This window comes from Pogona vitticeps, chromosome 15, assembly GCF_051106095.1.
Source record: "Pogona vitticeps strain Pit_001003342236 chromosome 15, PviZW2.1, whole genome shotgun sequence".
Classification (NCBI taxonomy): Eukaryota; Metazoa; Chordata; class Lepidosauria; order Squamata; family Agamidae; genus Pogona; species Pogona vitticeps.
In genome coordinates, this window is record NC_135797.1 from 12,992,110 (window position 1) to 13,019,947 (window position 27,838).

The window sequence follows — 27,838 nt, forward strand, 5'->3', positions numbered from 1 at the left end:
GGATCGAGCTGAGCCGGCCTCTCTCCTCCGACCCAGCCCTCGGTGGCTTCCTTGGCTCCACCCCCTCTCCGGGTGCCCCCTTCTGAGGCGATCACGACGGCGGTTGGCTAGAGCGCTCAGAGAGCCCGCCTTCCGGCGGCAGCCGGGCTCGGCCATTGGCTGCCGGAGGGGGCGGGCGCAAGGGAGCGAGCGAGCGTCGCCGGGCCTCCTCCCCCTCCTCCTCAGTCGCGGGCGGCAGGCGAGCCGCCAGGGCGGGCGATGGAGTCGCTCCGCGTCCAGCGGCTGCAGCCCGGGGTGGGCGGCCCCCTGCGCTCCTCCCTGCGGCCGGGGGTCACCGCCGGGACAGCCCTGCCTCCGCCGCCGCCCCCGCTGCTGGTCTCCGCGGTGCCCCCGCCGCCCCTGCCGCCTCCGCCGCCGCCCCTCGGCCTGACCCTCACCCTGGGGCCGCCGCCGCCGCCTCCCGCTCCTCCCCCGCCGCCGCTCCTGACCGGTGGGACATCCGCCTGCAGCCCCTCAGGAGCCGCCGCCGCCGCTGGGGGCCCTCCGGCCGTGCTGAGGGAGGCGGTGGAGGCCGTGGTGCGGAGCTTCGCCAAGCACACGCAGGGCTACGGCCGCGGTGAGGACCGGGATGAGGAGGATGATGATGATGATGATGGCGGGGTGGTGGTGGTCCTTCTTTTGGTCTACGCCTCCCAGTATCGTTGTCGTTAAAAAAAAAGCCATTGCCAGGTTCTGTCTGTGGGCCTCTGAGCATGTGCAGAGCGCCCCGCGCCCAGAGGGCGATGGGGGAGGGTGGTTTCTGGGACGACGGTGCCTCTGAGCACAAGCAGAGTGCTTCCCTCCTTGCCAGGGGGGAGGTGGGTGGGTGCGAAAGGCGCCCCAGGGGGTGGCCTCCAAGGTATGCCTGAACATGTGCAGAGTGCCTTCTGACACAGCGTTGGTGAATGTAGGCAGATAAGCTCCTATCTATCTATCTATCTATCTATCTATCTATCTATCTATCTATCTATCTATCTATCTATCTATCTATCTATCTATCTATCTATCTATCGACATCTGAACATGTGCAGAGTGCCTTCGGACAATTTCAGGAGAGCGTTCCCTCAGATACACGCAAATAACCTTTTTAGAATCTGTATATCAGAAGATGCGTCTGTGAGAAGCAGAAAGGATTTGACTTAAATCGCCATTTCCAAGCTCTCTGGATCAGCCCCTAGAGAGGCTCTGAGCATGTGCAGAGTACCTGGCCAGGGAGTGAAATAAAAACACCTCCCAGTCTTTTTAAAAAAACCATTTTAATTTAAAAATATGTTGTTTTTTAAATTTAAATCTTGGTTTAAATTGATTTTTTTTAAAAAAAATATTAATTTTTATTCCCCCCCCCCGAAGTCATCTTTCTCTTTTTCATTAAAAAAGGGGGGGTTGTGAAGAAAAGCAAGTAGCAGCAAATCTTCACCCTGTACACACTTTTCCCGGCTGTCTGTCTTCTGTTTTGACAACGGGGGGGGGGCAGAAAAGGAGGAGATAATTCAGCCGAAGCCAGCCAAAACCCCAAGTTGCCTAGAGAGAGACAGAGAAAAAAGCACAGAGCAAAGCAGAAAATAGCAACAGTAGAAGTGGAGATGATGAAAAGACAGACAGGTCTGCTGGAAAAATCCATGTCCTGAATGTTTGCTACAGGAGGGTGGTTGATGGAGGATTGTGTCTTATTTTAATTTGCCCTACGGGAGACAGTCTTAGTGTTTTTCACCCTGTGAACCAAAACTCCTATAATTCGATAACACGTGTATAGATAATTCTGTGTGTATACAGTACTTCTTTTCAGGGCAAAGACCTTCCGGGGCCAGATTGTAGTACAATATCCCTCCTGTGTCCTTCCGTGTACATAATCGGGACATTGTATTACAGGGGCTGATTAATGATGCTTGAGGAGGATGGTTCTGCGGGGTTTACAGTCCAAGAGAGCTCATCTATTGTGTTTGTGACGTTGAAAGATGAAGGCAAGGAGCACTGCCTGACCAGCGTGTCAGTGAATGGAGGGATCGGTGGTCAGGTCTTCTTACCGTTTCAGAGAACTTTTGACTCAGCCGTGACTAGAATCTGAAAACGGGGGGCCGTTTCAGACTTTGCAAACGAGAATTCCATTTGTTCACTTATTTTTGATCACTGACACTTCCACCTTTGCTTCCCAGCGCTTAAAACGCGCAATACCGAAATGCACTCTTCCACGCCTGTGGTTTTCTTGATGTTTGTCATATTCTGGCTTAGACCCAGCTTGACAGGCGTACGTCTGAAACGTTTATGGTTTCAGTCGGTGTTTCAATCCGTAAATAGTACATCTGGTCTCTCACAGCGCTTTGGAAAGCATAGCTGCTTCTGCATACCCCCAAATGACATTTGAGGGGAAGGGGTATCTTATTCAGACTGGCTGCCTTTTGGGGAGATGCTTGTGAACAATCACTCTCTGCCTGCTGTACATTTTGTTGTTGTTTAGATGGATCACATGAGTCGTTTTCATGACTTGCTTGGTTGTCTTAGGAAATGAGTGTCATGGGAGAGAAGGGGTGGCTAATATGTGGGGGTTCTGCAGGTAAAGAATTGAAGCACTTTCTCCTGCTCCGGATGGGGAATGTGGTGGCTGTTGGGAGTCGGCCCTGATATCATTGCTGTAACAGCAGGACCGGTAGGCGCCTTGCGCATGTTAAGCAGTAAATCCTTGATAGGCAGCTTTGTGACTTAAACACGGCCCTCCCTTTCTGGCTCTGGCAGGCTCTCCGGGCATGTGGAATCATTTACTCTTTCCTATTGAGTATGCAAGGCAGATGTCCTGTTATAGACCAGGCGTGGGCCAGAGTGACGAATCCAAGACTATAAACAATGGATATAAATAACAGCTAAGGGCTCGCTGACAGTAAACATCTGCACTTGGGGGAGGAAAATGAAAAAGCCTGCTTTTCTGACGTTCCAGAGGTTTTGCAAGATAATTTATATTTGACTGCTTGCTTAAGAAAAGTATTCATGTTTGCACTTTTGTTTTCTTTCTTTTTTCTCTTTTTTTTTTGAGTCATGGTTTGCTTCTGGCATTGCTTCTGCTGTTGAGCTCCGGTTTCTGTCTTCGCCAGCCCCTTTCTTTGGTAAGATGTGGATCTTGGCAGCCAGTGGTTTGAAGCCACTAGGCAGCCGTGTGTAGGTGGAGGCAAAGCCCCGGCTGTAAGGGGCCTCTAAGGCCATGGAGTCCGACCCCCTGCTCAGTGCAGGAATCCAAATCAAAACAGATCTGACAGAGGGGGGCCCCCAATTTCCTCTTGAAGGCCTCCAGCATCTTTATACAAGGGAAGAATTCCAGGGTGAGCCAAAGTCCTTTAAAATTAAATGGAAGAAGGGCGCAGAGGGCTCCCTCACCCCCAAGATTAGTGGTTGGTGATACCTGCAGTAAAAGCTGGAAAAAAAATATGGCCACCAAAAGGTTCTGTTAATTGGATGAATAAATGAGGGATAGGATTAGTGAAGCCAGTGTTCCTCCTTTCGTCTCTGCCTCTTCATTCCAGTCGGGGTGTGTGACAGGGGATCCGAGACGGCTTGGACTTCAAAAATATTTAGCCATAATACACTGCAGTGGGAATTCTTGACTTGGTAGACACAAGAGGATTTTCACGTAGTGGTTTGGGAAAATGGATTAGAAAAATTCACGGGAGACAAGAGTATATGTGGTTACAAGCCATAGCTATTCAGGAACCAAGGCAGCCTACTTTTGTGTAAGTGTTACTGAAGAACAATAGCGGGAAAGAGCTGTTACACCCCTGACCTCAGTGCATCATGGAGGGGACATCCCAGAAGTCGTTGACTGGCTGTGAGAAGCAGCTAGATTGCTTGAACAAAACAACCCCTTAGTCTGGTCCAAAAGGCATCAACTTGGAGACAGGTCTCTTGTTTCGGTTTCCGACAGAATTGTTTTTATTTACGCGATCCATTTCTTTATGTCAGTGTGGAGGATGTGGGGTGTTGTTATTGGTCCCAAATACAGTATTTGTGAATGTTTGATATTTCTTTTGAGGCAGCCTTTAAAGGAGACAATTGCAAATGCACCAGCTTTACTAAGTAAACACTCCCCACTAGGGATTTCTTTTGAATATCTTTTCCTGGAAGGCAGTTTGGGGTGTGCGTGAGTTCAAGCCTGCCTCAAATCGCTAGTATTTGGATAACATTGTCCTTCCATAGTATTGTACAGCCAGTAAGAAGTATCTGAGAAGCTGCTCCATGTTAAATATTTTATCTTGTATGTAATGTTTACATACTTTGGATTTAAGGCTTGGCCAACTCTTCGTGGAAACCTTGGACATCTTCAAACTCTTTGCTTGTTATTTGAAATGTTTCTAGCCAAAATAATCATTTCATTTTTACTGGGACCACCTGATGCTCCTTATCGTCTTTTCATAGTCAAAATCTCCAGGCAACCTTTATTTAAGATATAAGACAGCAAGTCGGTCCCTCCCCCTTTTTCCAGGATTTCATGAGAATGAGGTTATTAAGAATGATCTAATCAAAACGATATGGAAGTGCTGTCGGCTATCAGGAAGTGGACACAGGGTTGGTTGCCCTGCTGTGGAGTGATGAGATAGCACTCCAGGTACAAAAATGTGTGATGTTTGAGGTTTCTTTCGAATCGCTTGTTGCTTCCAGATATCCAGTTGCATCCTTTGGTTAAGAAAGCTGATCTGGTCCCCGTAGCATAAGCCTAATGACAATAAGCTGCCTTAACTCTACAGTTAGAGCTAGAATTAAAATGAAAGAAATGCAGGGTAGAAATAAGTATACCAATATTACTTAAGCATTGTCTTCTGTTGATGCAAGTCACCTTGAGTCCTGCTTAAGGAGAAAGGTGGTTTAAAATATTTTTTAAAATAATAAATAACATCACACTCATATTAAAATCTGCACACGGGATTTGGAGCTGTGGTGATTATATCTGGCAAGATAGGTTTGCCCTGAACTAAATTGTTCTCTCTCCCTACTGCAGAGAGTTTATAAACGAGATTTGGAATCTAGAACTTCAGATCCTTTCAGCCAAATTAAGCTCTGGTTTGTGGGATGGAAACAGGCATTGAATAAGAGGGTTCCCCCCCCCCAAGTGGACAGGCCTTTATTTTTACAGTTCCTTAGCTTTGGAACTCAGCTTGCCTAGCCCACTGTTCACACACCCTGCAGAAGCAATTGTACTTGTCTTATAGCTTGAATAGTCTGTTCAGTTCCATTCTGTTCTGGGAACTGTAGTCTCAAAATGTCACTCTTCCCATTTCTCATTTTTTAATCCCTTTTGTATACACTTTGTTCCCATTTCAAGTAAATCCTCTTCTATGATCCATAACAAGGTCCTCCTTTTCTTGTTATACATTACAACACCATTTCCCGTCTGTGTCTAGGATATGGAACAAAGTCTTAATAATGACACTGGTACAAAATAACTTTTTCACTCAAGGTGTTGCTGTCCAGCAAGGGGAGGTGAGTGGGTGATTTCCACCCATAACCCCCCCATCCCTCTGAATCTTTTTCTGCCAAGAGCTCTATTGAATGTTTTGTTTCTGTTCTATCCCCTATGCTTTGATCTATCTTCGCAAGAAGGAAAATTGGTTTCTTCTTAAAGTGTGAAATGACCAGAGGGAGTGTATAATTTGAGTTGGCTTCTCAGGGAAGGAAACTTTATTTCTCCTGCATTTAAATGCCTGCCTGATTTCCAAAGACCTCCTTTGCTTGCAACTCAGTGGAGCTGCTCCTGAACACTTAGTTGTTTGCATTCCATATTGTAAAGTAGTATTCCATTTTTTATGAGACTTCTGTACTGGAAATATAAGGATTATGGGTCATAACTCTTCCTGTATGTGCATGCATGTGTAAAGTTCTGCAGTAGAGCAGTATTTTACCATGCTGTAATGGTGGAGGAAGAAAAAATGAACAATTTTGTGGCAATATGATTCGCCCAGAAATATATATGTATATAAATACTTCTCTGCCTTATAACCCCAGAGCCATACATTTCCTATGAAACAGCATATATTACTCTCAAATCATCCTCGTTCTTCATGTAGTGTGACTGTACATTTGACATTTCATCATAAAATATTCTTGTGCCCTCATCTCAAATCAGGGACAGCAGTAGAATTGAAGAATACCGCGAGCCGCGGTGGGCACATTAATGCCGCTCTGTGAGACTTATTAGTGTGTACTCTTAAATCTTCCCACAGTCTCACAATTTTCAGTTCCTGTCACACTCCTTTGCCAAGATGTGGTGGTGTCTAAAGATCAAGTGGGTTGCTGCTGGACATGCTCTGAATGTATTTCCACGTTGAAATCGGTCCTTTGAGAACCTTCTGCTCCTTCCCGTGCCTTAAAATAATGGACATTCGGCAACTGCTAATTTTTTCCTCCTCATTTTGGGTGCTGGCATTTAGATGCGTTTTATCTGCTTGAATACTGTTTGGCAGGGAGAATATGATGCTTCCCGATTACTTTTTTGCTGCCTTTGCTGTGAAAAGTGACTGCCTTTCCTTCTCAGTAATTCTGATGAAAATGTTATTTCTCCATTTTTTCCAGTCAATGTGGTGGAAGCTCTTCAGGAGTTTTGGCAGATGAAACAGTCACGGGGCGCCGATTTGAAAAACGGGGCCCTCGTGGTTTACGAGATGGTGCCATCCAACAGCCCTCCTTACATCTGCTATGTGACTTTGCCGGGGGGTAGCTGTTTTGGCAGCTTTCAGGTTAGCATGTTTTGGCCAAGTGTTTGGGTGAATGTTGTCTTCCTCTCCTTATGGTAGGAACGAGGGAAAGTTTCCCAAAGATAAAACCTTTGGGGAACTGCAGAGGCTGACCCTTCCTCTCGCCGCCCTCCACAACCGTACCACTAGCTCCACAATCCACAGTTGATAGCTAAATAACTCTAGCAGTACATCAGGTGTGGGGGAAAGCAGCTGCCCTCATCGCACCCATACCAAAATCTGCACGCGTCTGTTGCAGTGTGGGTGATTCCATTGGCGGGATAGCTTGGCCCCAACGAAGTGATTCTCTCTCCTTGCTCCAAAGAGTTTACAGACAAGATTTGGGGCCTAGAGCAGCTGATACTTCCAAGCTGAGTTAAGCTCTGGTTTGTGGGATGGAAACGGGCGTCCAAAATAAACAGTCCTAGTAGCTGAGCTGCCTTACCAGTTGAAGAACGGCACTGGGTGGGATGGTTATAGCTGAGTTTAAAAGCTAATTAATGTTGTTGACAGGCTGAGCTGTGGTATTTCCTTCGGCAAGTAATATGTGCTGACTTCAGCTGCCTATGTAATTCCTTTATTCTGTGCGGCTCAAAGTTGCTGGGCTTTTAAAGCCCGTTTCTAATGACTTCAGCATGTCAGAGAACGGCAGTGTTCCAGCGGCCGGTTATGTAGGTTGAGGAGAACATTAGGATCCGATCAGTCATGGTCATGTAAACACTGTTCTTACAACTGCCCTATTTTCTTCCTCCCCCAGTTTTGTCCAACCAAAGCGGAAGCCAGGAGGAGCGCAGCAAAAATTGCCCTGATGAATTCTGTCTTCAATGAGCATCCTTCCCGGAGAATTACAGATGAGTTTATTGAGAAGAGCGTCTCAGAGGCTCTGGCATCTTTTAATGTAAGTGTTGTGAAAGCCCAGCAGTGGGAAGAACGAGCTTCTGAACCTGGTGCCTAGCAGGTCCAGGCATGCCGTGGAAAGAAACCGCCTTCCTCTTAGGATTGCGCCTAAGAGAGAAACCTCCTCCCCTTAGGATTGCACTGCCTGGGGTGCAATGGCACCCTGGCTCCCATCTGCTGAAAACTGGCAAAAATCGGGTGCTTTGGGTGTTTGCCTTCATCACTGCAGATGATCCAATAAATGCGTTGGAAATCGACATTCGGCATCTGTAAGAAAACAGCTTACGTGATGTGAAACCCTGCTTTTGCGCCACGCATAAGTTGGAAGGAGCCCAAGCAGAGTTCTGGACCCTCCTCTCTTCTTTTCCTTTTTCTGTGTGTGGTTTGGAGAAGGAATTCACCAGTGTTCAGTTTTCCCTCCATAATTCTGGGTTTGTTATGGGAACCAAGGATTGTGGTTCATCACAGGTTTTGACTGCTATGCAAGCCAGTTTCATAATCCTCGGAAGAAATCTTCTCTTCAGTTTGTTTTTACATTGTAACTGCAGCATATCGTGCTTCCCCCCCCCCCAAAAAAAAAAAAAGGAACCTATTTCTTGTTTGGCAGTATGGTACATAAATGTTTATTTTTTTTTATCACTCGTTATCAGGAAATATCGTTAACAAATTTTCAGAGAGATGATTATTGGCTGGGTAGCCTATGCTTTGGTTACTCTGCTACTCTATGAAAACGAGATAGTTCCTGCCTTTAGTGCTAACAGTGTAAAAGACACTAAAAATGGAATAGGGAGAGATTAAAACCAGCTCACGAGCCACAAACTTTTCAGCTTAAATGGTGGTTCATTTTTGTGAGGACTATCACAGGAATGTAAAAATTCAGATGTATAAAGGAAAGCCTTCATTCTTATTATCAAAATCCCAACCAGGAGCTTGCACAAGCTTTTCTGTAGCATGCTTTCAAGGCTGTTTTAGTTTCTCCGGGCATATTGGGACTTGGGAGTCCCTGATTTAAATCCATACTTGTCTGGTAAATCTGCTTGACCTGTTTTACAGAGTCCTTGTTTTGTGGATAAAAACAAGAGCGGCTAATTTACACTGTCCTGAGCTTCTTGCCAGAAAGGGTATAAATGAAATAAATAAATATGTAATATTAGGTGTCTCTTGAACTTAAAGAAATAATAATAACCCGCAAACAAACATCAACTTCCCAGTCTTGTTTTGACCTAAGTACTATGTTGCCCTGCATTCTTCTGATTTGTTTTAAAATGGATCTGCTACATCAAAAGCTGTTTTGTTTTGTTTTTAAAAGAGTATGAGAGTTGTAACTGTATTCTGTGGGACTCCAGTGTTGCTTTATGGGAGGTTCTCCTGTGTTTTCAAGAAAAGGATCCATGTAACACCTTCAAACCTGTAGCTCCAACTTGTGTTCAAACCCTGTGGAAGTGCCTCTTGAGTGTAAAAGTCAATTGCCTGTGGAAATATGGCAAATTCTGCTTATTTGAAGGTGCTTACATGGTTGTGTATTTCCCCTTAGGGCAATAGAGAAGAAGCAGATAATCCAAGTACAGGCATTGGTGCTTTCCGGTTCATGTTGGAATCGAACAAAGGAAAATCCATGTTAGAGTTCCAGGTACGCTCCGGAATTTCATCCAACCTTCCTGTTCTGTGCTGTGGGAACCAATTGTAGTGTAGATGAGGCCGACCAAGCCATTGGTTTACTTTGCCCATTAGGCAAAATGGAAGGTAGACTGCTAGAAGGGAAACAGATTTTGTTTATAAATACAGTAGTGGCCAGAATTCGACTGAATAATTACGCCAGCCTTACATGTAAAATTCAGATTGGTACTATGGTACTTCTTGTTGTGCATTGCAACCAGTGTGTGACTGCTGCCTTATTAACTAGTGGCAATTCACTGCTGAAATGTATACTAACGGACTTACGCCAGTGAGCATAAGTAATAGAATTCTGGGGAGTTGTTGTTAGGTTTTTTTCCTGCTTCAGACATAAAACACCAACTATAGCAGAAGGTTTGATTTTGTAAAACTCAGGGGAAAAGGGATATGTCCTAGGTTGAAAAATCTGTGCAATATTTTCAGAATAGAGAGTTCAGAGGATTCTTAGGGTCTCTACCAAGTTGTAAACTCTCTGTGTGCATAACAAATTCAGAAGTTTAGTTTGTGCTGTTATTTTGCTTTTAGAGGGAAATAAATGGGTTTGATTAATACTCCTGTCTCGGTGCCTGAGGGAGCTTCTCTTTCCCTTTTGGTGTCTGGGTGCTGGAGATTTCTGCTTGGTAGGATGCTAAAGCAATTCCTCACGATGGCTTGTAAAAGCTGCTCTATTGTGTCTCTGCATTGGAGCTCTCTGGAGCAGTTGCTGGCAGCTGTATCGGAATTTGGTCTAGGGAGAAATGGGCCCCAGAGTTTCACTGTGAGGGGCTGGAAGGGTGCCAGGCGGCCTCTTGAAGCTAGGCGCCTCGGCCTGCCCCTTTTGTTTGGGAAGCCGCTTCCCTTCCTGCTGTCGTCCCCTCGGGTTGGTCTCCCATGTATAGTAACAGCCGAGTAGGTTGAGAAAGCAAGGTTTACATCCATGGGGCTGTTTATACAGTGACTCTATTGCTTGTGTGTTGCCTTTGGTTCTTTGCAGTGTGCAAGGGTTTTACTGCTTGTAAAAGGTTTACAAGAGAGATTTTGGCCAAGGCTTCTCCGTGGCTTACTTCTTTTCAAGCACAGTGGTTCTAGACACAGAACTCTGTGGCACACGAGACATGTGAGAGGGATATGCTGTAAGATCTCCTGATCGTTGTACGACACAACTACAGGCGTCAACCCATTCCCCAAGGGATATAGTGCTGCTTTTTCTCTTCATCCATGCAACAAACTGACTCTGTATTGAGCATTTAAAATAACACTACATTTTCCCCCAATCCCCCTGAAGTGTATAAAACTCTAGGGAAAAGCTGGGAGTTCCATCGGCGATCCCTCTACCATATGACAGGGTAGAAGAGAAAAGCGCAGCAATTCCTGTTGTTTATTCCCACAAAAAAGACATGGATTTGTGTTGGATCTTAGCAGGTCATAGCATCTGACCTCCGGATAAAATTTTAAGGATTTAATCTCTTATGGTCAACTTTGCCAGGATTTTCTAGATATCTGACAGGTTTACCGCTCCATTCTTTTGATGGCGCTTTGGGACTGTGCGGCCTGCTCAGGGAAGGCTACACAGGCTGGCTTTTCTCCCAGGAGGCACAGTGAAGAATCAAACCCCTGACCCCTCGCTCTGCAGAAGTCTCATTTAAACACTGCCAAGATGGCTTGGATCAATTGTAATGCAATCTACAAAAAAAAAGGATAAAATTGTAAAAGAATATAACAGCATTGAAGCCATTAAAGCCAAGGGGAAGAAGATCGAAACTTCAGGGTATTAGAGTGATTTAAAATTCAGAATTTCACAGGCTTTCTGATGCCAGCATAACGTTGTAGCAGGTGCCCTGGTTGCCTCTCTGGAGAGGTGGGGAGAGCATTGGTCCACACCTGTCCTCTTTCCCTTTCCTTGGACTCACTGGCATTGAAATCACGTTTCACACTGGACTCCCCCCCCCCGTCCCCTCTTTTTTTTGGCAGGAACTGATGACAGTCTTCCAGCTTCTGCACTGGAATGGCAGCCTCAAAGCCATGCGCGAGAGGCAGTGCTCACGGCAGGTAAGCAGAGCCTGGGAAAAGTAATGAGAGGAGACTGCCCATCTCGTGGTCTGTAGGGGTGCGCGTGTGCGTGCGCGCGTGCGTGTGTGTGTGTGTGTGTGAGCCCAGGATCTGAGTTGAGGGCTGGATAACTTGACTCCACCTGTTGTTGGATGAGCGCCTTTTGTGCTGGGACCCCGGAATGGATCCTAACACAGGACAGGTCGTTTTCCCAGTGCAGCATGGGAGGCTGAACTAGGAGAAAGACACATAGGATCATCTCTGCATCCGTTAATTAAGACTTGCTTGTGCCAGCATTTAATTATACCAGGGGCAGGTAGTATGTGGTTTGTCTAAAAGTGCAAGTCCCATCTACCCTAGCAAGCACCATCACTGGTGCAAGATGATGGGAGTTTCACTCCTCCATTTGGAGGAGCACATGTTTCCCGTCCCTGGCTTAAACAGAAAATTAGGGTTTTTTTAAAAAATATATGTACTTATTGGGTAAAGTCTACTGGAGAAGCAGCTGGAGGATTGCCCTTACAACATCCCATAAGCAAATAGAATTCCGATCAGGTTTTTTTTACAGAAAGCATCGTCCCCTTCCCTCTCTCTCTGTTATCTTAGGAGGTTCTGGCACACTACTCTCACCGTGCTCTGGATGATGATATCAGGAACCAGATGGCAATGGACTGGGTCAGTCGGGAGCAGAACATTCCAGGTGCCCTTTCCAGGGAGTTGTCCCTGACAGAGCAGGAACTGGAAGAGGCCCGGCTGGCTGGGAAGGAGCTGAGGTTTCACAAGGAGAAGAAAGACATCTTGATGCTGGCAGCCGGCCAGCTGGGAAACCTGCACTCTTCCAACTGTTAGAGGAGGCCCCACGAAAGCGGTTCTCTTCCTTGTTCCTTGCCCCTGCTTCTAACCTGCGAAAGCAGCCTTACCTGGTGCTGTTGCAAAGCTGAAAGAGGCAAAATACTCCCCCTAATTTACTCCGGATCTTTTTTTTTCATTCTTAATTGTGTAGTACCGTTTGCATTTTGGAGGTTTCAGCCTAATCTGAGCATCAGATGTTGCATTCGGCAAGGAAATAGCCCTTATTGCCTTATCTTTTCTTTAGACAGTTCTGAGATCCAAGTATCCCTCAGAAAGCCCCCCCAAAAAGTGTCAAAATCTGGATTTTGAAATCTGCCAAGATTTTGACTTTGTTCAAAACAGAATTCTGAACACAACCGTATCACTTAAGAGTATTTGTAGATCCTTCCTTTTTTAAAATAGAAGCCCTTTTTGCACACCTAAAGAACTTGTTAAAATGTCTGGATAGTTTTTCATCCTTGGATCTCTTCATTTACCTCTTTCTGTCTTTTCTGGAGAATTTCTTATAGAGCACATTTTGATGTAACGTTTTCAGTGTTAAATAGACTAACACGTCCTGACTTAGAATTCAGTTCTGAGTATTGTGTAGTCAGCAGTATTAAGTGGAAATGTAGCACTGCCAGAGGAACACTAGGGTGTTGTTTTTTTTGCTATGGAGATGATGCATACCTGAATATTAGGCAATATGTATTCCTGCAGTTTGCATAGCCTTGATACGTTCGGCCTCCCCTCGCTACCTGAAAAAGCACAGCACTTAAAAAACGCTAGTTTTCATGATTCTCCCACTAAGATGAGAATTTCAATTCAGATGGGTGATACTGTAGCTGTGGTGTCACTGTGGACTGCCTAGTGTCTTACTGTAAAAATTCCCTTCCGTGTGAGAATTTGACTTGAGGCTCCCTAAAACTGTCTGGGCACATTCTTTGTTTACCGTCTGTTGGCTCTTCCTTGTCCTGTACACTTCATCCGGTTGCTTCCTTAATTTCTTGTTATCAGAACACCAACCCTATACCAAACCACCGCACTCGAGGTCCTTTAAGTTATCCTGCCTTTAGAGAAGAGGGTGTTATCTTCAGTGCAATGATAGATTCCTAACCTTGAGCAAAATTTTGCTTTTTCTTTTGTCTTGACTTTTGCAGTGGCGGGATGTAGTCAATAGTAAGGTGTGCTACTTCTGCGGTGTCCCCTGATCGGCCACCCCAGGCTTCAGTTGTTCCTCCTCAGCAGTGAAACTAAAATCCTTTTCCTGGGTTATGGATTTTGTAGGCAGAAAAAAATGTGTCACCGTGAGCCAGAGAAGGAAACCCACTAGAGGGACGTTCAGTTGTTATACCATGTTTCTGCTTTGTGTGGCTTGTCTTAGCCGGTGTGTAAGGCTGCAGGGAATTCCACACACAGTTCTGGCTCATTTCAAATCAAGCAGCTTAATACGTCTTGAGAAATCACTGTGGCGCTGGTCTCGGCAAATTTTTATCCTCTTGTGCAGTAATCAGAAATGCTGGTTGGTTAAAAAAAAGAGCATGGAATTGTCCAAAAACATTTCAGTGAGGCAGCTGCAAGGGAAAAAATTAACCTCTGCGTGGGAGCGTTCCAGAACATTTCTGGATGGCAAACATGATATTTGCACTTTTTTTAAAAAAAGAAAGAAATGGAAGCTAGGAGCAGGACTCTTAAGGAGCAATACCAACTTTGTATATAGATATATAGAAAACACTGTTTGAAATAATTTTCAGAGACAGAAATAATTCTGCAGATCACCTGTACTGGAGGTAGGGCAGGATACTGCTTAGAAAAGGGAAAATCAGGTTGGTCTCTACTAGGAGATCGTAACCTTTCTTGCTCTTGGGAGAACCTGAGGTGCGTGTGTTTTGACTTTGTCCCATTTATTTGTGCATAGAGTTGAAGATAAGCCTTCCAATGTGCCCTTTTAAGATTTGGGACTGTGGGACAGCATCCGGAACAAGCAAAATATGGTGGTTAAGGAACAGCTAAACACTAAGGAAAAAACCATACTACGGCATTTGTGTGTTTCTAATTTTCAGTGCATAATTCAGGGTGAACTGAGAACCGTAATCAGTTTTATGGATTGTAGTAACCTCAGAACAAGTGACTGGTAGTTACGCAGACTCACTAGCATAGAGGACAGGGTATTTTTTTTTATACATGCTGTTGACTATAATCTTAAAAGGGCCCACCAAACTGCAGTAGTAATGAAGGCTTCAAAGAAGTTACTTCGCCAGGGTGGAAAGTACAGCTGTGGAACTATATATGTGTTTGTTCCTTTGGATATGGTGCTACATTTTGCGCCATTAGAGTGTTAAACCGGTCTCAGATCTTCAGGGTCTGGATTTGTGTCTCTTCTGATGCACGTGAAACCACATGTAACTGAATTATCGCACGGAGCTGATTCTGAGACACTTACCTATCAACAGAGTAGAGCATCTTTTTCACGGGACTCTACCCTCCCACTGGTATAAAGTCTTGTTTTTTTAAAAAAAAGCCTGTTCACAGCAAAAACAAAAGGTCCTTTGGGCTCTATGAAGACTAAAAAAGATATTAACAGGCATTAACTTTTGTGGATATCACCCACGTTGTGGTAGTACTACTTCTTATAATGGCTTTGGAAGGTCTACGTGTGCCACAGGGGCTTTGTGGAGCTTCTGCGTGGACAGATTACATTTCAGCTGGAATAGGCTTGATCAGCTTAGAATCTTACAGTGGCAGACAGACGCGAGGTCGGCAGCGGTACATAGCATGTCAGGGTATTAAATACAGTAATTTCTTTTATTTAAACTGGCATGCAAACAGTTACTCTCCGGCTTATTCATGCTGATTGCGAATTGGCATAAAACAATACTGAGAGCTATGGAATAAGAGACAAGCGATATCTCACTTGAACCAGCTTCAGCAGGTGAAGCGCTGTCCACTGCACCCATCCGTCCACACGGCCAGAGTTTGTATCCTAAAAGGAATGTCATTTTTACCCATGAAGGAACCAGCAGGGCGGATTTGATTTCAATCAAATTGATTTAAGTCATGATTTAATTTTTTTTTTTAAAAAAAATCATATCATTTGGGTGATTTAAATTTTAAAAAACCCTTATTTTTAATTTACATTGTGATGTAAATCAGTTTGATTTTAAAAACCCGTTGATTTTAAAACCACCAGGCAGTGGTTTCTTTCATAGGAGAGCAAGTCTGGTTTGGAGTCTTGTTTGCAGGCCAGTTTTGTGGGCTCAGGTGTCGAGGTGGGACTGCTCCAAAGCCGCCCCGCTGCTTGTCACCTCATTAACTGGGATTTTACACCTTGACGCTTAACTGCATAGCTGGCTGTTTCGGACACTTTGTCTCTGGAAATAATTTTCAGAGGACCGAGAAGCACATTCGCTAAAGTTCAGAGCGTTGTGTCCTTGTTCCCGCATTTTGGGACTCAAAAATGCGACGCCTCTGGTGTTCCCACATCCTCAAAATATTTTAAGGGCTGTGGGTGCCCCTTTTGCCATGTTTTGAGGGGCACCCCTGGGACCCCCCCACACACTTTTAAAAATAAAAAAAAATACATTTTGGTGCCAGGTTGCTTTTTCATTTAAAAAAGAAAGAAAAAGGGAGGAGCACATTTTTGTAAGGAAAAAAAAATAGGAAGGGTGCAAGTTTTGGGAATGAATGAGGCCCTTCAAGGTTGCCAGCCTTGGTACATGGGGTCCCTAGACCGCCACGTCTTCAGAAGCTTGGCCTGGGTGCTGAGCCCCGATCCTAAAAAGGAAGAATGGGGAAAAAAGGGGGTTGCAGAAGATGCGTGGGCAACGTAGCTGCGCAAGGCAGAGCGGGCACCGTTCTCTTGTGACCTCAAGCCTTGTCGTTTGTACGCCTGAAATGATAAATCCGTCGTGTCCTTTTTATATGTATCTATTTTTATATACGTACAGCCTTGTTTACACAATAGATTAATGTTTAAACACCTTTATAGAGTTGGCTTATAAATGATCCTTTGAAGGTTTTTATATGAATGTCTCCAGTTTTACTCTCACTTGCCCGACCCTCTCCTTCTTACACAGAATAGACCACAATTCAGGGATGTTCCCCTGAGGAAACCTGCCCACAGATTTTTTCGTTCTGGGCAGGCCCCAGTCATCACTCACAACCTGAAACATCAACACGCTCTTCTCTTGGTGCTGATTTTCTGAACTTTCTGCCGACCTTTTTTCAATGTTTTGTACCCTCCAGGTTTCCAGTACAGCTTTTCAGAGTCGTAAGGTTCTCTCACTCTGCTTCCTTGTCCATTATATTCAGTACTTATTTTGTAATGCCTAATTTTATACAATAAATAGCTTTTTTTTTGAGATTGTCATTTCTCTTCTTTCTCTCTCTCTCTCTCTATATATATATGAAAAGTCTTGCCATTTTAATTTTCGAAGGAAGCGTGATTCCCGAGCTGGTTCTGTCTACACCCTGCAGCCTAATTGGCTGTCTTTCCTTCCCTCTTAGCTTAATTAAAAGACTTTGACACTCGGCTGTGAAAGCTTAAGAAAACTCCAGATGTCACCCAGTCTGCCAAACCGCTTTAGGAATTGTCACGACGGCATTGTGTTGACATTCAGCAACTGGGTCAGCCAGAAACATGATCCTGTAGGCTGTGTTTGGAGCTTTTTCAACACATTCCCCCCCCACACACACACATCCTTGCAATTAGAGAGGATGCTTTTGGAGAATCAGCTCTGTTGACACTGAGGGTGCAACCAGTTTTCAAAGTGGGAAACTGGGGAACGGGCCATTTTCCAGACTTGGATTGTGGAATTAGAGCAGAGCTAGTCTGCTTTTTGCAAATTCTGATTTAAAAAACCCAGGTGGCGGGATTGGTCCTTCCACATAAAATATACCCCTGGTGGCTGGATGCCATTTGAGACGTCTTGCAGTGTTTTAAAGATAACATTTTAGTTGATCTCAAAAAGGGATTGCTTCGTTAGCCTGGTGCAGCAAAAAATAACAGCCATAAAAGCTAAGTTTTAGTTGGCATCAGCTTTTGCGGACTGGAGCTGTCATCCTACTGACTGAAAGCACGGGTACATTGAGGCATCCTTCTTGCACCTTAACTTCCACCCCACGTAAACACGAAAGGGGAGCTCATCTTTTCAGTCCTGAAAAGAATAAACTTCCGCTTACTAGAACCAAGCTCCTGCAACATCGTGAGACTTTCTTCCCTCATTGTAAAAATCAACCAGAGATTAGGCAGCTAAATAGGACTACACTGCAACCCTGTTGTTAGTAGATGCTGACAAGGGAAGACGGTTTCATTTCACGTTTTCTACCTGATCCGCCTTGTAAGGTATTGAGTCGCTAGTGGAAAGATAGGGTAGTGTTTACTTGGAGTGGAAGTTAAGGTGCACAAGTGTGCCCATGCTTTGGCTGACAAAAGCTAGAATTTCTTTGCTTTTGTAGGTATACATCCAGCCCTTAGGTTTTAACCCTTTGGTGCCCTCCCTATAGCCCCAGTCTATTCACTCCAGAACGGGGGGGGGGGGAGACCCCACAAGGCTTCCCTGCGGTCGTCGCAGGATTCCCACCACGTGGACAGGCTTCATTCATTGCAAGACTTCTCACGACGTCTGCCTATGCACAGACCTTCCTCTCCGGGACTGGCCACGCCTTCTTTCACAGGGAGCACAAACTGCGCAGGCGCGGCGTCCCGTAGCAGGCCCCGGCAGGACAGCCCGACCTTCCCAAGATGGCTCCCGGCTCGCTCGCGCCCTTGCCTCCCTTCTTCCCAAGAGCCCTCTACGGGCCGGCGTGTGCGCAGGCGCAGCATACAAAAAAAAAGTTTCCCCCTTTCGGCGTTCTGACCTTCCCAAGATGGCTCCGCGCTCGCTCGCTCTCTCGACCGTCCTTCTTCCCAGGAGCCTTCCGCGGCGTGTGCGCAGGCGCGGGCGCCCGGATAAACTCCCGTCGTGCCCTGCGCCCACTTCCGCCTGGCTGACTGGCTAGGCCGAGGCGCGTTTTCGACCGTTGTCGCCGCTCTGAGGGAGACGCTTATTGACCGGCCGAGATGGCGGACGTGCTGGACCTCCACGAGGCGGGCGGCGAGGACTTCGCCATGGACGAGGACGGAGACGGTAAGGCGGGCGGGCGGGGCGGCCCGTTACTTTGCCCGTTACTTTTCGTTATTAGTCGTTACTCCTCCCAGTAGCCCTGCGAGGTAGGCCAAAGTGGGTGGGTGGGAGCTTTCAGCTGGCGGAGGACCAGAGAGGGCGGACACGACGGCCCTGCAAGGTCGGCTCCCCTTTGGGGTGAGGGGAGGGGGTGAGGAAGAGGGGACCTCTGAGCATGTGCTGAGGCCCAGATGGATGAAAACCAAGGGCTTTATTTTTTTAAAAAAAGAAAATCAAATTGATTTTAAAACGATTAAAATTTTAAAAAATTGGGATTTAAAAAAAAATTAAATGGTCAAAAATTCTGAGATTTTTCAAAATTTAAATCGTGGCTTGAATCCATTTGATTTAAATCAAAACCACCCGGGCAGAAGGTTAGGGGGCGAGAGCACCCCTGAGTATGTGCAGAGTCCAGAAATCCTCCAAACCGAGCCGACAGAAAGCTGTCCTCTGGTTTTCCACCACCTTCTGTTTTATATCTTCTTTTTGCCCAGGAGATTTTCCAGCTGTGAAACTAGCAGAGTGGGTAAAAAAAAAAATTAATGATCATGATTCAGATGACGATTGAGATAAAAACATGGATTTTTTTTAAAAAATTGTCAAAAAAAATCCAGTTTAAACAAATATTAAATCATGGTTTATATCAATTTGATTTAACTCGCATGCTCTCAGGGAAATTTGGGGGGAGCGAATTTTCTTTTCCAAGAACAGCGTTTCCTTTTTCCAATGGGAAAGTTTTGAAACTTTGAAGAACAAAGAGGAAAGAAAGCTATCATAATACAATAGCTTCCTTCCTGTCTCTCTGTCTTCGTCTTTAAACAAGAGAAATTCTTTTAAGACAAATGTTTAACTGCACAGTAAGGCACATTGGTTTGTAAAGAAGGTCCATTATTTTACTCAAACCCCCAAACATGCTTGAATTTGCAAACCATCTTATTCACAAGACAGGAATAATATACTTCTGGCGGTTGAGTTTGAGTAGATATGAAAGAGTGTGTGTGGGTTTTGTACAGTAATTTTTACATCATTTTTTAAAATGATGTAAGTCACCTCGGGTCCTTCTAAGGAAAAGGGTGGGGTAAATATAAATAAAATAAATAAATCCATCTTTACTTTATGGAAGCAAACCAGAGCCCCTACCCCACATTAGGGACAGGTGAATGGACAGTCCATTGACTTATCTTATCTTATCTTATCTTATCTTATCTTATCTTATCTATCTATCTATCTATCTATCTATCTATCTATCTATCTATCTATCTATCTATCTATCTATCTATCTATCTATTTATTTATTTATTTATTTATTTATTTATTTATTACATTTATACCCCGCCTATCTGGTCATATCTTGGTTTTCTCTGCAGAAAGCATCCACAAGTTGAAGGAGAAAGCCAAGAAGAGAAAAGGCAGAGGCTTCGGGTCAGGTGAGACGATCCAGCGGTCCTCTCTTCGACATCTGTATATAAAGTGTTCCCGTATGATCCTTCGATTTTCACCTTGTTGTCCCGGAGGTTTCACCGGCGATATTCCAGCCGGTTCTTACGCCCATCCCCTGTTTTATTCATGGGAAGACCGAGTGGCAGCTGTGGATCACGAGTGTTGGGTGACTTAAGCAACTAGTTTAAGATTAATATCAGCCAAGGGAGGGCTTGCAGGAGTATTGTTTCTGTCATCGCCCTGGGCTTGAACAGCACCCAAATCCCGAAAGGCCATGTGGAGGTGGATCTCGGCTGCCTTCATGAGCTCCGTGCCGTTGATGGTGGGTAGATTCTCCTGCTTTTCAGAAAGAGAGAGAAAGAAAGGGACTCCCACCAGGGAAAATAGCGGCAGGCTCTTTTCTGTTTCCACAAGCAGGAATAAAGATGCTCCCTGAGTTTTCCACAGCAATCTTAGATAAAACCATCCAGTGTGTTTGGTACTACATGGAAGCAGTGTCTCTCTCTACTGTCATCTGTCTGACCATGAGATCCTTCTAGGCTAGACTCCTCAGCGTAGTCACCCCTGGCTGACTGAGTGTTTTGCTTTCTGTCCTGCTGTTATTGGGAAACTGGCGCTGGTTGGTTTGTGTGCTGTTAGTTTTTTAATTTTACGGTTTGTTTGTTTAATATATGTTTTAAATTGCCAGTAAACCACTCATGGGGGTGGTATATAAATTAGAGAGAGAGAGATTATTTTCTGTTGGGTTCTCTTTCGGTCTGTTATCATGTGGGTTGTCTTCTTAAGTTTCTCTGCCTGGCCGTTCTCTACCACATCCAAGTGGGATTATGGGGTGCCCCAGACAATATTTAAATCACAACCAAAAATCAGGTGGTACCTTAAAGACTGTTATATTTTGGAGTGAGTCTCTCACAGCATTTTGTTAGTTGTTGGACTAACGTGGCTGCTGCTTTGAAAACTGTGAACGGCGGGTTTCCCTGGTAAAGGGACGTCTATAAGAGACCTACAGGGTTTCAAATGTCGTCTCCTGGGGGTGGCTGGCATTCAGGGCGCATGACGGAAGAGTCCCTTTGGATTGTGTTCAAGGTTTCGGAGAAGTATGAGGCTGGAACGGTGGATCAGTGGGGAAAAATGAGGGTGAGATTCTTTCTTGTAGGTGACCAGGGTGGTGTGATCCTGTAGAGACCTTTCTTGCATATGAAATCAAGGTGATTTCAAGGTCTCTGGCTTGTCTGCCTTAGGATGCCAAGGAAATAAAATCCGTATTATACCAGGGAACCCTTTCCTGCTGTTCATAGCTGATGATGTGCCAAGTTCACATAGAAGAAGTGAAGGTGCTTAAGGATTGCAGGTGGCCTTGGTGTATCTAAAAAGCATTTTGGGTGTGTTTATTGTGTGAACAGAGGAGGGGTCCAGGGCCCGGGTCCGCGAGGATTACGACAGCGTGGAGCAAGACGGAGACGAGCCAGGACCTCAGAGATGTGAGTAGGTGTCGAAAGAGGAGGCTGGCCGTCCTTCCAGGGAGGGGCAGGCGTGGGGCACAAAGACCCTGATTGTTTCTACTAATGGCTCGCCCTGTTTCGTTTTCCCGTGGCTGCAGCGGTGGAAGGCTGGATCCTCTTTGTCACGGGCGTCCACGAGGAGGCCACGGAAGAGGACATTCACGACAAGTTTGCGGAGTTTGGTGAAATCAAGAACCTCCACTTGAATCTTGACCGGCGAACGGGTTACTTGAAGGTAGAGAAAGGCCTGCTTTCGTATTTTTCCAGAGCTCTCTCATGGAAGGAGGCCAAGCCATGATCCATTTACACTCCTCTCCACATGTTTCAGGTTTTTTTTTTTTCTTTGATGGTCTGGATGAACAGCCTTGGCGGGGGGGGGAATGAGGGTAATCATATTCCTGTCGTCTCCAGAATGGCCCCAACACCTGCAGATTGACGTAGAACAGAACAGAGTCAGGCCCATGTGGTGGATTGTATTTATTTATTTTTTGTTTGTTTTATATCCCGCCTATCTGGTCAGTTAAGACCACTCTTAAGGCAGACGTGCAAGAGAAAAGCAGCAAAATAGGAATGCGGGCGGTGACGGGTTGGCTTCATCAATGTGAGATTGATCTGTTGAGCTTTTCATGTGTCAGAGAGCCATAGCCGTCCTCAGTTCCCTGGCAGTTGGTTGGAGCAGATGCCTTACATGGAGTTAGACCCTTATTCCATCTGATGCAACATTGATAAAACTCGCCGGCAACACCTTTTCGGGGATTTCTAATCGCACTCCCCCCCCCCCCCTTTGGATATGCCATGGATTCAAAGCCATGTGTGCTCTGTTAAGGACCCGACCCTTCCCTCTGTTTTGTCTCTGGTGTCCCTTTTATGGCTGTAGAGCAGAGGTTCCCAGCCTTGGGTCCCCAGATGTTCTTAGACTACAACTCCCAGAAACCCTAGCCAGGACAAATAGGAGATGGAGAGTAATTACGGCAGTGCAATTGGCTACCCTAAACACCAGGAGTCTGGTCGTTCTTTACAGCCAGGGCGAGCTTTGTTCCTTGGCAGGTGGATGCAACTCCTGGGTGCGCTCAGAAGGCACCTTGTGTCTCTTAACGCAGAGGAAGTTGGCACAAAATTGTGGGTGGGTGGGCATGGCTCAGCTGATCTACACCAGCGGTCCCCCATGTTCTTGGACTGCAATTCCCAGAAGCCTTGACCACTAAGGCAGGGTTTTCTGGGAGCTGCAGGCCAGCAACACCTGTGGTTACCCAAAGTTGGGGACCTCTGATCTGGGCAGATGGGACGTCTTTTTGGTTTGCCGGCTCTGCCTTCACCCGAACGTCATTGTGTCTCCCAGGGTTATACACTTGTGGAATATGAAACCTACAAAGAAGCCCAGGCGGCAATGGAAGGGCTGAACGGACAGGACCTCATGGGGCAGCCCATCAGCGTGGATTGGTGTTTTGTCAGGGGGCCTCCGAAAGGAAAGCGCAGGTGAGATTTTCCCTAAGGGAACAGGTGCGAAGGAGCGGTCTTGTCTCCACAGCAAAGCCAGAAGCTGGGGCTTCCAGGCTGCTCACGTTCTCTGCTTCCTCGTTTGCCATCAACAACTGTCTGGCTGAATGCTTAGTGACATATACTGAATCCGAGGAAGATCCAGAGTATTTCATATTAAAAGGTTTGGAATCCCCTGATTTTTTCAAAACAGATTAGAAGCTTAAAGGAACTGGTACATCCGGCGATAGCAGAAGTCAAAAGGAGAGTCCGGGTCTCGGGATGTAGAAAGATGTAAATAATCTTTATTCCGATTTTAAAATGCTCAACATGTTTTGGCACACGGCTGTTTAAATCCTTTTGCATCCTGAGGCCTGGACTCTCCAGTTGTCTTTGGAAAAATAGATTGGAGCCAAAGGGACGGAGCTTTGATTTAAGGGTTTTTGAAAACTTACAAACTTAAAAACTTAAGAGTTTGTAAATACCCTTGTAGCATCTAAAGTTCACTCTTATTTTCCAGAAACAGAATAGAAGTAAAGTTGACAGATTCTTTGACATAGGTGGGAATTGAACCCATATCCCTGGGGGCCAGGCATCAGGCTTATAATGTGTATTATGGTGAACTGATCGTTGGCTAGCAGCAAATTTTATTCTCAGGCTGTTTTGCTTCAGACTCTGAAGTGGCTTTAGGGTTGTGTTTTGTTAGTCGTAGTCTTGGTGCCCTGATAAATTGGACAGTGCTTACTCCAGCGGTGCCCTTAACCTGTGTTTTCTTTGCCTCTTTTCTCCCCCTCAGGGGTGGCCGCAGAAGGAGTCGGAGTCCAGACCGGAGGAGGCGTTGAAGGAAGCGGGTTTTTTATTTCCTCTTTTACTATTTCCATGTGAATCTGAGGGAGTTTCATCTTGGCCCTACTCAATGGGCACCATCGCCTGCTTAATTTTGTATTTGTCCCTTTAGGTTACTGGTTATTTTTTTTTATCAGTCTACTTATGTATTGAAATTTATTAAGATTTTCTCTTGTAGGTGTCTTTTGAAACACACCTTTCTCTCTCTCAGGAGAGATCATTCTGAGATAATTCTTTTCCCCCTGAACGTGGCGTCTCTGAAAGCAACATTCAAAATAAACTAACTAAGTTGTTGGTTTTTTAACAGTCTAGTTTACCTATATTTTCTCTTACGAAAGGTGCGTGTTTAGCAGGGGGTTAAGCTGGCTTAGTCGTGACCCGCAGAGTTGGCTGTAGCACCTCATGTTTTTTGCACCCGATTTCACTCCCTGCCCGCTGGGATTTTCACAGATTTTTCTCACCACCTTTTCAATGGCTGCAGTATATTTTTTCTTGCATAAGAGTGGGGGACTGGGAATAGGGTTTTTTTTCCACTAGAAGTAGAAAAGTTGCATTTTGGGGCAAATAATGGCACTTTGTCCATAGAAGTTGTATCACGTTTTTGCTTCTTTTCTCTCTCCCCCCCCCCCCCAAAAAAAACCTCTTAAGAAAATGCAAGAAAAAACTGACTTTACCCAGCTGGTGAAAACCTCTGAAGTATGTTATTGCTCTTAAGGATGGAATTTTCATATAGTTTTGCGCTGCAACACCCAGGGGTCTGTTGGAGCAGAATTCAGGGTGTGCGCGGGTGTTCTTCAGCCCTCCCCCCAAAAGCCTCTCTCCAGGTTTTGATATAACTTGTAGCTGGTGCATAAATGTGGAGAAAAACCACCCCCTTCATTTCTTGGGTTCCTGAGCAGAGGAAATGGCTGGGTGGTGCTGTCGTTGTCATTTTCCCATCCAAGACGGTACCTCTCAGAAAACTGCCCTCCCACATTGTGGGCCTGAGAGACCTCTGGGTGTTGCAGGTTAAAAAAATTGCAAACATCCCCTCCCAAGTCCCGAAATCCTTAGCCATCGTGATCCCTCTTCAAGAGCAGGATAAATCTGCTTCCTTTCTCACCTCTGATCGCTTCACTTTGCTTCAGGCGGCTTCACATCCAGATGTTTCGTTAGGAGCAGGAGAAGCCACTGCTCTCATCCTCCCCTATAGATCAGGTTGGGAAACCTGGGCTGAAGCTCCTGTAATCCGCCCTTAGCTGGCTGACTTTGGGTTTTGTAGATGAATTCTGCCAGGAGAGCCATCCCGACCAGAGATGTGTGGCGTAGAGCAACCTTGGGATGGCCAGGAGGCGGCTGCTGATAAGCCGTTATATGGTGGACTTGCTGGGAACTTTAATCTGAGCAGTTCTCAATGGTTTATGAGATTACAGTATGACCCCTGGATCTGCAGGGGAATCAGTTCTAACCTCCCCCGCGGATGATGAAAAATGTGGATTCTAGCAAACGCTCTTTTGCTAGCCAACACTATAGATAGCATGGTCTCTGGCTCCCTCTTGTGGCCAGTTCTGATCACCTTGTCTCTTAAAATCTTTATATTTCTAGGGTTTTTCTTTTAATATTTTCAGACTGGAGAGGTGAATCCGCAGATACTGATCCTGCGGATAAGGGGGACCTACTGTAATTCTTCTAGTAGATAGCCGTCCCCTGTGATGAATTTATTCTGCAACCGTAGCCATGAGCAGAAATGAGACACGGAATGAATATCAGATCTTGAGAAAATATTCTTTATTTATTGTTCGGGGGGCTCTGGAGTTGAAAGGGGCCACCCCAGGGAGGCCTCCAGACCCGAACGTCAGTGGCCCCATTCCTTCGGGTGAGAATACGGACTCTTTCCTGCACCGCTTTGTATCGTGTCAAATCAAGCTCTTGGCCAGCCTGCTCTTCCTGTACAACCCCAGCGGTTCCTGCGCTGCCGCCCGCTCCAGTTTTGGGCCCCAGCGGTTCCTCGGAGGCTTTGCGGGCGTCGCGCCGGCCGTGGCAGCCCAGAAGGAGCCGCGGAGCCTGAGAGAGCCCTCCCTCTCTTTGTGGCTCCGAGCGCCGCAGCAGGAGGCCCGCCTGCTCCCCGCTCGGACGTGCATCGCAAAGAAACCGTAGACCAGGGGGTCCAGGCAGGTGTTGAAGAGGCCGAAGAGGAAGAGGATGTGGCTGAGGGAGGGGGGCACCCACCCGCTGGTCAGCATTTCCGGGGAGAACCAGTACCACAGGCCAAGCAGGTAGTAAGGGGTCCAGCAGACCACAAAGGTCAAGACGATGACGGCCGACATCTGCAGGGTACGAAGGCGCACCCGGGGGATGTTGTCGTGGGACCGACGGAGGCTGAACTCCGGCGAGGTGGATGACACTGCGGGAAGACCAGGAGACAAGGGTGAGAGGCGGGCAGGAGAAAAGTTTGGAGGGGGGGCCGGGAAAAGCCAGAAGATGGCCTTTGCCGTGGAATGGTTGGGGGGTCATAGGGTTTGTCGTCTGGATTTCTTTGAAAGAAGACTGATGTTATTAATCCTAATCATCCTAATAGAGCTGCAGAACTGAAAGGGACCTATGGATCCTCAAGTCCGGCCCCTATCAAGGAAGCACGGCGGGGCGGGGATTGGATTCAAACTCTCAACTTCTGGTTCTGCAGCCAGAGATCTAAAGCCCTGAGCCATCCAGCAGTTTGCATTATTAAAAGGAATTTTTAAGTCGCTAGGTCTTAGGAACTGCTGGACCGCTCGCTATGCTTTTCCTTGGCCGCCCGCTTCAGAGAATCTCCGAGCGGCCGGCATTCGGTAGGACGGACTCACCGCAAGCTTTCTTCATCTTCCCCGAGATCTCGATGAAGATGCGGGCGTAGCAGGACACCATGATCAGCAGCGGCAGGAGGAAGAGGCAGGAGAAGGTGAACATGTTGTAGAAGGTCTCCTGCCAGTGAGCCCGGAAGCTTCCCAGGGTGGCACATTGGATGAAGAAGACGGGCCGGGACCGGCTGACAGTATGGAAGACAAAGATCTGAAAAAAGTGAGATGATGGGTGTGAAGGCTGGACAGGAGAAGAAAGCAGACAGGGAGAAATGGAGTCATTTGAAAAGTGGGGCTGGAGGAGAGCTTTGTGGGATACGCTGGACAGCCAGAAAAGACCGACCAGTGGGTGCTTGACCAGTTGGATTCACCTCTGGGTGTTTTGTTTTTGGAAGCGAGGCGCGCACACCAGAACAGGAGACAGGACCCAAGATGGGGTCTAAACCAGTGCCAAATGGAAGGGGGCTGGTACCTCATGGGATTTGGAGACGATGCTTCCGTTAAAGCATCCTAAATTCGTATTGGCCTGTTTTTGCAGCCGGATCGCACGGCTGGCTCTCGTGTCCGGCCGGGGATCTCCTTCGTGGCCTGGGGTTCTCACAGTGGAGCCCGAGTCCATCGGTCCACGGTCTAGAGAAGGCCAAAGAGCCACCTACCTGAGGTAACGCCAGGACGAAACTCAGAGCCCAGGCCACGCACAGCATCCCCTTGTTCTTCCTCTTGGCCTCGCCCACGCTCAGAGGGTGCACGATGGCCGCTCGGCGGTCCAGGCTGATCACCACCGTGACGAAGGCCGAGGCGTACATGGCCACCAGCTTGAGGAACATGAGGAGCCGGCAGGCCAGGTCCCCGGCGTACCACTGGACCGTGACGTTCCAGGCCGCGTCCAGAGGCATCACCACGAAGGTCACGAGCAGATCGGCCGCGGCCAGGTTCATGAGGAGGATGCGGAGGTGGGGTCTCCGCTGGTACTTCTGGGCGACGGTCCGGAGCACGGCGATGTTGAAGCACGCCGAGGAGCAGAAGAGGGCCACGGTGATGCCCACCCGGACTTTGGCGGCGGTGGAGAAAGTAGGGAGCTGGAAGGCCGCCTCTCCCGGGAAGGTCTCGTTCGCGGCTCCGCCGCTGGCCAAGATCTCCACAGCGTTGAGTTTCCCTTGACTCTGGTTGACGACCGAAGGGGTTACGGAGCCCACGACGGCCTGGCACTTCATCTGGGCGGTGGGGTTCGCCAGGCCAACGTCAAGCTTTCCCCAGAGGGAGCCGGCGTCTTTTGCCGAGCAGGAACCAAGGTCCTGGCCGGGCAAGGGGGACCCAATCCGCCTGGGACCTTGCCAAGCCTTTGGGAAGCCCTGCGCGTCTTGGAAGGTGGCAGAGCGGGGAGGGGTTGGGCATGATTTCCTGCTCGGACGGAG

The 27,838-nt window shown here is 46.8% G+C and overlaps 3 protein-coding genes across 3 annotated transcripts; 2 read left to right on the top strand and 1 right to left on the bottom strand.

The window, feature by feature from the left end:
* Window positions 1–212: 212 nt before the first annotated feature.
* LIX1L (limb and CNS expressed 1 like) lies at window positions 213–16,540 on the top strand. Its single transcript, XM_020777434.3, has 6 exons — window positions 213–616; window positions 6,589–6,752; window positions 7,507–7,647; window positions 9,181–9,276; window positions 11,271–11,348; window positions 11,955–16,540. The coding sequence occupies exons 1-6, from the start codon at window positions 259–261 to the stop codon at window positions 12,195–12,197; spliced, it is 1,080 nt and encodes a 359-aa protein (XP_020633093.3). The 5' UTR covers window positions 213–258; the 3' UTR covers window positions 12,198–16,540.
* Window positions 16,541–18,146: 1,606 nt separating this feature from the next.
* Window positions 18,147–23,913, top strand: RBM8A (RNA binding motif protein 8A). Its single transcript, XM_020777438.3, has 6 exons — window positions 18,147–18,307; window positions 19,711–19,770; window positions 21,187–21,264; window positions 21,384–21,520; window positions 22,625–22,761; window positions 23,558–23,913. The coding sequence occupies exons 1-6, from the start codon at window positions 18,241–18,243 to the stop codon at window positions 23,601–23,603; spliced, it is 525 nt and encodes a 174-aa protein (XP_020633097.1). The 5' UTR covers window positions 18,147–18,240; the 3' UTR covers window positions 23,604–23,913.
* A 1,446-nt stretch (window positions 23,914–25,359) lies between these two features.
* Window positions 25,360–27,733, bottom strand: LOC110069859 (gonadotropin-releasing hormone II receptor). The gene is made up of 3 exons (XM_078382255.1): window positions 27,080–27,733; window positions 26,430–26,634; window positions 25,360–25,990 (listed from the first exon to the last, which is right to left on the bottom strand). Exons 1-3 carry the CDS (start codon window positions 27,635–27,637, stop codon window positions 25,503–25,505), a joined length of 1,251 nt encoding a protein of 416 aa, XP_078238381.1. The 5' UTR covers window positions 27,638–27,733; the 3' UTR covers window positions 25,360–25,502.
* Window positions 27,734–27,838: the final 105 nt, after the last annotated feature.